The 12,222-nt window shown below is 41.8% G+C and overlaps 1 protein-coding gene across 3 annotated transcripts in view; it reads left to right on the top strand.

Annotated features, from left to right (window-relative positions):
* Positions 1-274: 274 nt before the first annotated feature.
* The window catches only part of PPP4R3A (protein phosphatase 4 regulatory subunit 3A), a 45,125-nt gene continuing 33,177 nt past the window's right edge, over positions 275-12,222 (top strand). For 2 of the 3 annotated variants that reach the window (XM_081289357.1, XM_081289356.1), the window contains exon 1: positions 275-1,931. In XM_081289357.1, coding sequence (XP_081145483.1) covers positions 1,790-1,931 — 142 coding nt within the window. In that variant the 5' untranslated portion in view covers positions 275-1,789. The remainder of the gene's footprint in view (positions 1,932-12,222) is intronic. The other variant, XM_081289358.1, reaches the window with a different exon arrangement.

The raw sequence follows: 12,222 nt of genomic DNA, 5'->3' as shown, positions 1-12,222 counted from the left end.
AAGTATTCATTTTTTAGTTGGAGTTGAACACAACATCTTTATTTATTTATGTTTATGTGGTGCTGAGGATCGAACCCCAGGCCTCACATGTGTGAGGCCAGCGCTCTACCGCGGAGCCACAACCCCAGCCCCATTAATTTGTTACCTCCTCCTTCTGAGCGGCCTGCACCATCACACCCAGCAAAATTATTGCATTTGGTAGGAAAGAAAGAAAAAAGGAAAGAAGGAAAGAAAGAATGAAAGAAAGAATGAATGAATTACTTTTGTTTTCGCGGTTTTCCAGTTTTATTTACAAGTGTTGAATTTCAGACTTGTTTTTGCAGTTGTGGGGGATGACGGCACCCACGTTGAGAATTACCCTGATTACACGGTACCACAATTAAGCCCTTCAAGTTCGTTTTGCAACAAGAAGGCTAGGAAACATCCATTCTAATAGCGGACAGAGGAATGCAGGTAGCAGCTGCATTGCACTGTGAGGCTTTAGAACTGGCACCGGCGGCTCAGTACCAACTCCAGAAAATGAAAGCCGTCACAAGTTCCTAGATCCGCCTCGACAGTACGCGCTCTACGGCATCCCCCGGACTTGCGCGAACCTCGCTGCACAAGCCTGTGCCCCATCCCGGAAGCTTCTCGGGTTCATCCTATAAGAGTCCGCTCAAGGCGCCGGACCCCGCGCTCCTGGCAGGTCCCGCGTACCCAAAGAGGCGGGAGAATATTGTCCGAGGCGCTCTCACCGCGCTCGAAAGCCCCAGGCCCCAGCTACCCGTGCCCGCCAGACAGGGACAGCGGCGGCGAGCTGCCTCCACCAGTACGCCGCTCGACGCGCCGAGGCCCGAAGCAGACTCCACGCCCCTTCCGAACCCTGGAGCGGAGCTGATGACGAACACAGGGCGCGACGGACGCACACGCCGCCCCGCGCACACACGACGGTGCGTGCAGGGAAACGCGAGGGAGTCCTGGGCCGTCACCGGCGCGACCAGCGTCCCGCCTCCTCCACTCCCGGCGCTCCCGCCACCTCGGCAACTCCGCGCCCGCCTTCCGCCTTCGTCCGAAGCCTCCGCCGCAGCGAGGCTCCCGGCCTCGCTCCTGTCTCTTTAAATGGTGGGGCCGACTGGCGGCCCCTGCAGCTGCTGCCTGGGTGGCCCCGCGCGCCGCTTTTGAGGGGCGAGCCAAGATGGCGGCGGCTTTGGCTCGATGAGGAAGACGGAAGAGGTGGTGGCAGTGGAGAAGGGAAAGCGACTTCTAGCAGCCAGGGGCGCTGCGGCGGCCGGGGGCGTTCGGAGTCTCTCGGGCAGCGTTAGCAGTTGCAGCAAAAGTAGGCGCCCATCGGCTTCGGATATTTGAAGCAGGGGGAACGGAGCGGGACCACTGGGCGCGGAGGCAAGGCCAGGTACAAGGAAGGAAAAAATGGCGGCGGCGGCGGCCTGAGGAGGCGGTGGCGGCGCGGGAAGCAGCTTGGCGGAGATCATGGCGGAGGCGGGAGCAGGGCAGTGACCGGAGCCCCGCGTTCCTACCGCGGCGGGGTGGGAGGCTCCGCAGCGCCGCGTGCCCCTTTCGGGGCTACCGGGAGGCCGGGCCTGGACAATAGCGCCGCGGAGCCGGAGGCGAGAGAAGGCGGCGGCCCAGAGCTCGGGCCCCGGTGCTGGCCATGCGGGCGGCGGCGCGGGCCCGCGGCGGTCACCGGCAGCAGTGAGGCCCGAGAGTCCTCCGCTTGCGGGCGCCCGCCTCTCCCGGACCCCGTTCCTGGACGACTGCAGCCGGGCTCCCGCCCCGGCCCCTAGACGGCACGATGACCGACACCCGGCGGCGGGTGAAGGTTTACACGCTCAACGAGGACCGGCAGTGGGACGACCGGGGCACCGGGCATGTGTCGTCCGGCTACGTGGAGCGGCTGAAGGGCATGTCCCTGCTTGTCAGGGCCGAGAGCGACGGTGAGTGCAGCTTCTCGCGGCGGGACCCTCGCCACCCCCACGGCACGGGGCCACCTCCCTGGTGCTTGGGTGCAGTGGCGCTCGGCCCGCGAGAACCTAGGGGCGGTGTGCTGAGGAGTGCAGGCCGCGGGGGTCCCCGGAGCGCGCCGGAGGTGTCCGCTCCTCCGAGTGCCTGGTGGCTTTGAGGGTTCTAGTAGGGCCAAGTACTTTTGAGTTGAGCCGCCCGGGAGCGTGGAGAGGCCGGGGACCTGGGATCGGAGGCCGAGCGTGCTCTTCTTTTGCACTAGAGTGACCTTGAGAAAGGCACCGTCGGATCTGCCTTGGTTCACCCATCTGTAAAGCAGGTGTGCAACTTTGGTTTGAGCTAAGAAAGTTCATACCTGCTGCATACTTTTAAGAACATTTCGCTGTATGTGTGTCTTTCTTTCTTTTTCTTTTTCTTTTTTTTTTTAAACATTTTGGCTACATCTTTCTGATCCAGTCGCTGAGTGGCAACACAGATTCGTGGGTCTGCCAACTCCACACTCAGCTGCGAAAATGGTGTTTCGCTTTGTGAGGGTTCACCATCGTTGGTTGTCTTTCTCGTTGGAATGCAGGATTTTTTTTTTTTTTAATGTGTGTATAGTTCCTGCAAACTTGGAATCATTTTATTGCGAGCTTTTTTTTTGGTTGCTTAAATATGTGTTCATAATTTGGTTTGGTTAACAGGTGGAGAGAAGTAGGCAGATACTTTTGAACCTGCCCTAGTGCCTTCTTTCGGGTATTTTGTTCGGGTATTTTGAAACAACCCTCAAGGTCCAAAGACCAAGCAGTTTGAAAATAACAGGTTTTCACATTTTAAAAGACTTACTCCCTATAGAGAAGGTCACTTCTCTATAGAGAAGTGACATCCTGCGAATTTCATGTAAAAGGAAATGTTCACAATTGGGTAAAGATTTTTTTTCTTCCAAATAAGAAAGTAGTTATCTCCCACCTCCACCTGTCTTGTTACATTAGTCTATGCTTTTATAGTAACTCATTATGTCAGTTTATTATGATTGTAGTTATTCTGTGTCTGAGTTAATGACAAATATTTTAGGAATTTTTTTTCTGTTGGACTTTACCCAGAACTTTTGATTCCATGAAAAACTAGATTCTTCTGTTATTGAAGATTGTAGTATCATTGGTATTTGATCATATTTGAAAAATGGTAATTTGGGGTATAATAGTTCACTGGTTATCTTTATGGTTATAAAAATAACTTAAAACTTGTGAACATTATTTCCTTTTAGGGGCATTTAACGTTTTTAATGTAATGGATATACTTTTCAGAGACTGAGTTATTTTTTGCCTCATAAAATACAACCTGAATGTCAGGATTAGTATGCTTTTGTATGTGACTTTCACATAATAACCTACTCTGCCTTTACATCTGTGTACATTTGGAAAACTTTTTAAATATACTTTTTAGTTGTAGATGGACACAATACCTTTATTTTATTTACTTATTGTTTTTTATGTGGTGCTGAAGATCGAACCCAGAGCCTCACAAGTGTGAGGCAGGCACTTTACCACTGAGCCACAACCCCAGCCCCATTTGGAAAACTTTTTACATAGTGAGTTGAAAATATGAGCTTTTAGGTTCAGTTAGCTTCTTTTTTGGAATAGTAGGGTATCGCAGGGATAGAGCCCAGGGCCTGGAGCTTGTGGGCAAGGGCTCTACTATTGCACTACACCTCCAATGCTGGTTAGATACTTTTGAGATGAAAGTATGTATACTTCAGACAATTTTTTTGCAATTTCATATTAGAATTAATACATACAACTTCCATCATCTGTCTTATTTGATTCTTGAAACAAAGACTTTTAAAAGTATTTAGAAATATTAAGGTTTAATGTTAAACTACTTATTATAAGGAACTGTACTCTCCTAATATGTCGATACAAAGAACTGGTGGGGTTTTATTTTGGTTTGGTTTGGTTTCCCATTTGTTTTTACCACTTAGAAAATAACTAATCTTTCTCCTTCCATTTGAAAGTTTGGGGGCTCTGCAGTAAAACAAGTTGAATGGCTGAAACAAAGTATCTTTAATTTTTATCTCATAAGAAAAAAGCTGAACTAAATTGCTGATCTACCTTTGTAAATTTTTTTTCCCTCCCGTTACTGGGAATTGAACCTAGGGGCACTCTACCACTGACTTATATCCTTAGTCCTTCTTATTTTTTATTTTGAGACAGGGTCTCACTAAGTTGCTGAAGCTGACCTCAAATTGCAGCCCTCCTGCTTCAGCCTTCCAAGTTGCTGGGATTCCAGCCATGGGCCATGATGCCAGAACACACTCCTCCTCTGCTTCTCGCACCCCCACCCCCTTTGTTTTTGTTTTTTTCCCCTTCTGAGGCAGGGTCTCACCAAGTTGCCAGGCCTGGCCTGTAACACACAATCCTCCTGAATCACTGGGATTACACACGTGAGCCACTGTACTACCCTTGTATATTTAAGTTTTCGGGTTTAGAAAAGTTCCAAGATACTTGTGAAGTAATCTTTAGCTTGATGATTAACTTGTTATTCCTAACAGGAAAATTACAAGCAGGTATAATAATAGTGAAATTTTATCCAGTGCCTACTATATGCCTGGGATTTTTTTTTTTTTTTTTTTTTTTTTTTTTGTAGTTGTCAGTGGACCTTTATTTTATTTATTTATATGCAGTGCTGAGAATCAAACCTAGGGCCTCACACATGCTAGGCAAGTGCTCTATCACTGAGCCACAACCCTAGCCTGTGCCTGGGATTCTTCAAGCAATTTACTTGTAGTGACTTAATTATATTATTCATAAGTAATTAAAACAGTTCTCTGATGTAGGTATTATAATTAGTCATATTTTACAGATAGAAAAACTGAGGCTCAGAGATGGTGAGTAACTTAACACATCTGGATTGGGGCAAGGTCAGCATTCATTTTAGGAGCTATGGTCTCAATTTGAGTGGGAAATCTAGTCAATGGTAAAGGCAGTTTCATTAACTGCAGTAAATTTAAAACATTTGCTGTTTTTTTTCTTGACCTCAAGGTTTATTTCAAAGTGAAAATAACTTTTAGTCTAAACATATTCAAAGTTATAGTTTAATGTCTCCGAGCTACATGCAAAAGTTAACTGTGTTGACTGCTAGGTTCGGTCAACCATTATCATGTGCTTCCCCTGTTCTCCACTAGAGGATATGTGAGAATTTTTTATTATGATGAGCAAAATGGGAAGTATTTCTGATTTTCCATAAATGAGTCATTTATCCAATAGAAATTTAAAATAATATTGAGTTTTTCCATGGTTGGGCTGGACCTACTAATTGTATTTTAAGGTGTTTTTTTTTTCTTTCTTTTTAATGAAACTTTTACAAAATAAAGCTCAAATGAATTAATTGTATAAATGCTAATTTATTCATATTTTCCCACAATTCTAAAGATTTCCAGTCTGTTTCTTTAAATACAAAAATATTTAAGCCAGGGGTGGCATATGCCTGTAATCCCAGCAGTTTGGGAGGCTGAGGGAGGAGGTTCACAAGTTTAAGGTCAGATTGGGCAATTTAGCATGATCCTGTGTCCAAAAAAAATAAAAGCAAACAAACAACAAAACTACAGGTTGGGGAAATGGCTCATTGGTAAAGTGCCCCTGGTTTAATCCCTAGTACCACTAAATAAATAAATACTTTATTCCTAGCAGGTTTTAGGGGAGGGTTGATACTGGGGATTAAACTCAGGGCCACTTTACCACTGAGCTATATTTCCCGTCCTTTTTTTATTTTCTATTTTGAGACTGGGTCTTGCTAAGTTGCTGAAGCTGGCATTGAATTTATGATCCTCCTGCCTCAGTCTCCTGAGTTATTAGAATTACAGGCATGCACCACCATGCTCACCCAAAGGATGTCTGTGTGAGTGGTGTTGGGATTGAACCCACAGCCTAGCACATGCCAAGCAGGCATTCCAACACTGGGCTACACCCACAACTCCTTAAGGATGTCTTTTGACATAAAATCATATCCATGCTTTTTATTCTGGATTACCTGATTAACATCAAGAAAAGTGTTGTTGTTTTTTTTAATTTTTTTGTTTTTTGAGATTAAAGTATTGCTTCATTGCCCAGGCTAGTGTGGAAGCCTGGGCCCAAGTGAGTCTCCCACCTCTATCTCCAAGTAGCTCTGACTACAGGCACATGCCACATGCCCAACTTTGAGAATGGTAGGGTTTTTTGTTGTTGTTGTTTTGTTTTTCTTCCTGGTGGAGGACTGAACTCAGGACCTTGCTTGTGCTAGGCAGGCGCTCTGCCACTTAAATCCTAGACCCCCCACCCCCATTTGGTTTTTACCTTATGTTTTGTAAACTGTTTTAATTTTGAAATAATTTTATCTGATTTTACTTGCCTCAAGAATTGTGAGGGCTGGGGATGTGGCTCAAGCGGTAGCGCGCTCGCCTGGAATGCGTGCGGCCCGGGTTCGATCCTCAGCACCACATACAAACAAAGATGTTGTGTCCGCGGAGAACTAAAAAAAAATAAATAAATATTAAAAAAGAATTGAACAGATTAAATTTTTACTATTTGAGGCAAGAAAAAAGTGAGACATGGGAGAAATATTGAAAGTAGAAATGCTTGCTAATGGTAACACTAGAAGCTTGTGCTGCTGTCTCTTGATAGAACATTACAGAGCTCTGACTTGATTGTAGGTGGGTCTGCTTCTACCCCTACTATAATTAGAACGGAAGGTCAGAATCCTTTTGATGGAGAAGTCTTTTTTATTTTTTCTCTGCTTTAGTGGGTAGCATCAGCATTTTTTTCATTGCTGTTCCTCGGAGTAAGTATAGTATAGTATCTTGCATTCCAAATGTATACTTAGTTACTAAGAAGAGCTCCTGCCACTACTGGGGAAAGTATTTCACTTTGAAATGATTACTTAAATATTTTTTTTCCTCGTGTACACCAGCTTTATTGAAAATTGTCCTAGGATAACCAAAAGCTTACTTATCTGTTGCATGTAATAATGGAAGTTTGAAAGACGTCATTTATGAAGTGTGGCTGATGGTGTTTGTGTTGTGGCAGCTTAATCCAAAAGACTCTCTGCTACTGAGCTATATCCCCAGCATTTTTTTTTTTTTTTTTGCTTTTTTTTTTTTTTTTTTGTGGGGGCCTCACTAAGTTGCTGAGACTAGCCTCAAAATTGGGATCCTCCTGAGCCCTGGGTTATGGGCACTTACCCTCGCGCCCAGCCTCTTTTCAATTTTTAACTGCCATTATTTTAAATATGAGCCTGAAAAAAAAAGTCAGGGCTGGTGACAGGGCTCACTTGCCTAGTGTGCACTAGGCCCTGGGTTCTATCCACAGCACTGCAACAAACAGCAACCAAATATCAGAAAAAGGGGTTTTATAACACAGAACAGAACCAAAATAGCTTTAAAGCCTACATTAGTCTCCCACCCAGGTGATATTTTTAGGCTCTGTTATTTGTTTGTTTCTTTTTGCGTTGCTGGGAATGGAACTAAAGAGTCCTGTAAATGGTAGGCAAGTGCTCTACTACTGAGTATCCACCAGCCCTATTAACTCGGTCCCCCACCACCACCAGCGATTGAACTTAGGGACACTCAACCACTGAGCCACATCCCAGCCTTATTTTGTGTTTTATTTAAAGACAGGATCTCACTGAGTTGCTTAGCACCTCGAATTTGCTGGGCTGGCTTGAACTCATGATTCTCCTGCCTCAGCTTCCCCAGCAGCTGGGATTATCGGTGTGCACACCGCGCTTGGCCCCATTAACTCATTTTTGATGGCTGGTGCTTTCTTCCCACTGTTGAAGCATAGTACCTAATCCTTGCCCTTTGCTTTGTATATTCCTGAGAGGTCAGTATTCTGGAGAAGCTGACAGGTTGAGCTGCTTGCTTAGGAGTGACAGTTGGAGTTATTCATTGAATCCTTCAGTATTTATCCAAGTTAAAACTAATGCAGGACCAAAGTTCAACCCCAGATACTCCCAGACTCCCTGAATTTGATTGACTGGTTGATATTAAAGAGGGAGCCATAAAAATTATAGGCACTCTCTATACTAACTTATTTTTCTAGTGAAAGGATATGAGATCTACACAAATGAGTTTTCTAGCTAAATAAAATTGCATACTGGAAATTTTTAAATGTCGACAGTTTTCATGGAATGTTTACTAAATATATGCTTTTTCTAAACAGTATGTTGAACCTATGTTGATAACCTTTCACTTGTAATGTGTTTCTGGATCACTATTATCATTTCCTCATTTTCCTGCTGTACAACAGTGATAATATATGTGCTGAAACTCCTAAGTATTGAGGGCTGATTATTACTAAATAGGCACTTCAGTATAAATTTTCAACTATTTATTTTGAGGTTGAACCCAGAGTTTTACCACTGAGCTATGTTCCCAGTCTTTTATTTAATTTTATTTATTTATCTATTATTATTCCACATATGTATTTATTTATTTATTTTGAGTCTAAGTAGCTTAGACTTAGGGCCTCACTAAGTTGCTGAGGCTGGCCTTGAATTTGTGATCCTCTTGTCTCAATCTCCTGAGTAGTTGGGATTATAAGTGTGCACCACCATGCCCAGCTAGATTTTTTTTCCTTTTTTTTTTTTTTTGTAAAGTCTTTCCAGTCTAAAATAGTTGCTGTAGCAACTATTTTTTTATTTCTCTGAGACCTTTGTAAATTACACCTCACTGTGCACACACAAGTATTTTGTTTTACTGGGGGTTGGCAACCAGTTTCAAGAAAGGCCCTCACATTTCATTTTATGGGAGGAACCAAGATCTTACGAAGCAAAGAGGAAACATTTTTAATGGCCTAATTATTGATACTCATGGTTGTACTATTTTTTCTTGCTAACAGTATAATATAACCTGCAGTTGTTTTAGTAACACTCTGAGTATATGGACCTCCATTATCATATTTTGGGCATGTGTTTGAGTCAGGATATACAGATTGTCTCATTTAAAAGAAGCATATACTGGGTACAGTAGTACATACCTTTATTCCTAGCTACTTAGGTTACTGATTCAGGGAGATCACAAGTTCAAGACCAGTGTGGGCAATTTTTTGACAGTCTGTCTCAAAACAACAACAAAAAATGTTTTAAAAACCTGGGATATAGCTCAGTGGTAGAGCATTTGCCTATCTTTTGCAAGCTCTGGGTTCAATCTTCAGTACCCCCTCAAAGGGCAGGGGGCATATTATTCCACATATGTATTTAACTCACATATACCCTGTTGATAGTATTTCTCAAACTTTTCCCCTCAGGATGCATTTGTGCACTCTTTAATTTAGGTTGTAGCTATTGATACCAGTCATTTAGAAATTAAAACTGAGACTTTCCTGGAAACAATTAACCTAAACATAGTTTTCTTTAATATTACATATTTTTCAAAATAATATTTTTTAAGAAAAGTAACTTTTCTAAAACAATTTAGTGAGTCTTTTTTTTAACAAATCTCTTTGGCATCTAGTTGAATTTTTGAAAAAAAAAAAACGTTATTCTCATCTGCTTCTGTATTCTGTCTATTCTGTAAGCCTTGTAAAAGAATTGAGTAAAAAAGGCAAGGAACCTCTTAGTATCATTATGAAAATAGTTTGACTTTCCAGAACCTCTAGTGTCTCCAGATCATGCTTTGAGAACAGGTGGTATAAAGAATCTGGTGGTGGTTGTTGTCTTGCCTTTACAAACAGTGCTAATGAAATCTTCATTCATCTTTTTGGTGCTTATTCAAACATATAGGGTAATTGCCTAGAAGACTTCTTGGACCAAAGATAAATGGCTAAAGATTGGGCTAATTTTCAGTCATGGAAATATTGAATGAGAATTAAGGACACCTGTTTGATCATTCTATTACTATTATTATTTTAGTTTTAATTATAGATGGTCACAATACCTTTATTTTATTTATTTGTTTGTTTGTTTATGTGCTGCTGAGGATCAAACCCAGTGCCCACATATGCAAGGAAAGCAATCTACCACTGAGCCACAATCCAGCCCTCATTCTCTTGATTTTGCTTTATCTCTATTTCCTTCCTAATCTTTGAGTGGGGAGAGCCTTCTCCAGTCTTGATATTGGAGTTTGTGTGTTTGTTTTTACAGTACTGGGGATTGAATCCAGGGATGTGTTCTACCACTGAGCTACTTTCCCAGCCCCACCTCCGCTTTCCCTCCACCCACTAAATTTTGAGGCAAAAAAAAAGCTGGCCTTGAACATGTAACTCTCCTTTATTAGCCTTCTGATTATTGTTGTTGTTATTATCCTGCCTGGCAGGATTGGAGTTTCTGTAGAGTATTCTTTCTCTGATAATTCTGACTCTCTTAGATGTGTAGGAAGAGTGGGGGTTGGGTGTGTGTGTGTGTGTGCAAGTTATCTCTTGGGAGATAAGGCATCTTCTTCCTTGGAGATGATAGGTGTGTTTTTCAAATGAGTTGGGGTAGGGAGATGGGTAGGTCTTGAATGTGTGCTTCATTTATTAAGTTACATTGGGCATACCCCTATCACAAGCATGTGTTTGTTACTCTTGGTGAGAATCTTATCTTTTTTCTACTAAGGCTCATACTGCTAATTTTCCCTGTTGGTGTGGCAGATACCTCTGACCTAAAGTTGAACTCTATATCCTCATTCATATCCGTACTACTAGGATAGAATTACTATTCCTAGTATTGTAGCTATCATAACTGATAGAAGGATTGTGTTAATACATAGTAACACTTTTTCAGTTGATTAGAGAGGTGCTCATAACTTGACCCAATAAGAACTAGTAGATGGCAGAAGAAATATCCATTAGATGAACTAGGAATAAAACTAGTAATGTGTCTTGTTAGCTTACTTGGCTCCCAGACTTGAAGAGTGTTTCCCATGCTTCGACCTCCTTATCTCTAAGACAGGGTATGGTATTGGAGACCAGAATTGAACTTCCTGAAGTGATAACTTAGACCAAAGCTATGAGAGATGGCTGAAATGGGTTTCTGGAGAGGTACTTTCCTCTAACATCCTGAATTATCCAGAAAAAAATTACACCACCAGAAGCTTCTAATACGTTCTTGTGTTAGCCAGGGCTTTGGGAGGGAACACTTTTCACTTTCAACTTGTAATGTTTTCCTTTCTAATTATACTGATCCTGTAACACTACTGAGAAAGTTTTCTGAAGAAAATGCAAAAGGGACTGGTACTTAAAATAATTGCTAATAGGGATTAGGTAGCTCACAAAGTCAAAGCATTGCTAGTCATAGCATTTTTGTTTTTAGTACTAGCTGCAAAGTCAGGTGTGTTTCTTTCCTCTTTTTCCTATGATATTTATTACAAGTGCTTCAAATTATAACATCTTGTAATGATCAGTGACAGGTCTTTGGGTGTTTTTTAAACAGACAAGTGCCAGTCTTTTCTGGTAAATGCTGATTTTTACCCAGAAAAAATAACCAAACATAACACAGTTTTAGGACATAGTAATACCATCAGTGTAATTCACCCAAATTGTAAATGTACCAGTTAATTATGTACATTATTTCACTGTTTTTTAATAAAACTTTTCAACCTTCTACAGACTTTCCCACAGTATTAAAAGACTCTTTAAAAACTGCCTGACAACTTTAAACTACAAATATCATGTTGGGAAAATGAGGGATTATTTTTCTGGTTTGGCCTTAAGTTTTTTAAATCTGTTATTCATATATGAGTATGTTGAGAAATAGAGAAAAAGAAGCTTCCTATTAATGGATTCAACATGTCTGAAAATATAAATTATAAAGGGTATATTACAAAGAGTCTTTTCGGAAAAATGAACAGATGAGCAATTATTGCATCAGTTGCACCTATGGGAGAGGTACACCTTTCTAATGATTAATCTTTTACTAAATATCATAAAAGTTGTATACTTTTCTACAAGCTCTACATCTACTCTTATGTAGGTATCCAGTTTTCAGGTGTTCAACATTGACTCTTCCATCTACCATTCTTAAATCTCCTTGGAAGTCTTCCAGCACAGTTATGTTGCTATCATCTAATTCACTAAAATTTTTAAATTCTTCAAGGTACCACCATGTTTGTTAAGTGCATAGATTATTTCTGTTAATCCTTTAAGAACCCCTCTTTCATCAAAGTCCATTAAGTTGGATTCCACTTTGACATTTGAATGACAAATACCAGCTGGACAGGTAACTTCCTCTGGTACATCACTGATACCCGCTGAAAATATGAACACAGGGATGCTGTGTTGGAGCTTGTCAAATAAATTCTTATACTTCCTTGACCGTAACTTCAGGTTCTGCCAC

Source organism: Spermophilus citellus (genome assembly GCF_964194105.1).
Source record: "Spermophilus citellus genome assembly, chromosome: 4".
NCBI classification, from domain to species: domain Eukaryota; kingdom Metazoa; phylum Chordata; class Mammalia; order Rodentia; family Sciuridae; genus Spermophilus; species Spermophilus citellus.
The sequence above is the reverse complement of the archived record's forward strand: the minus strand, read 5'-3'. Positions and strand labels throughout refer to the sequence as shown.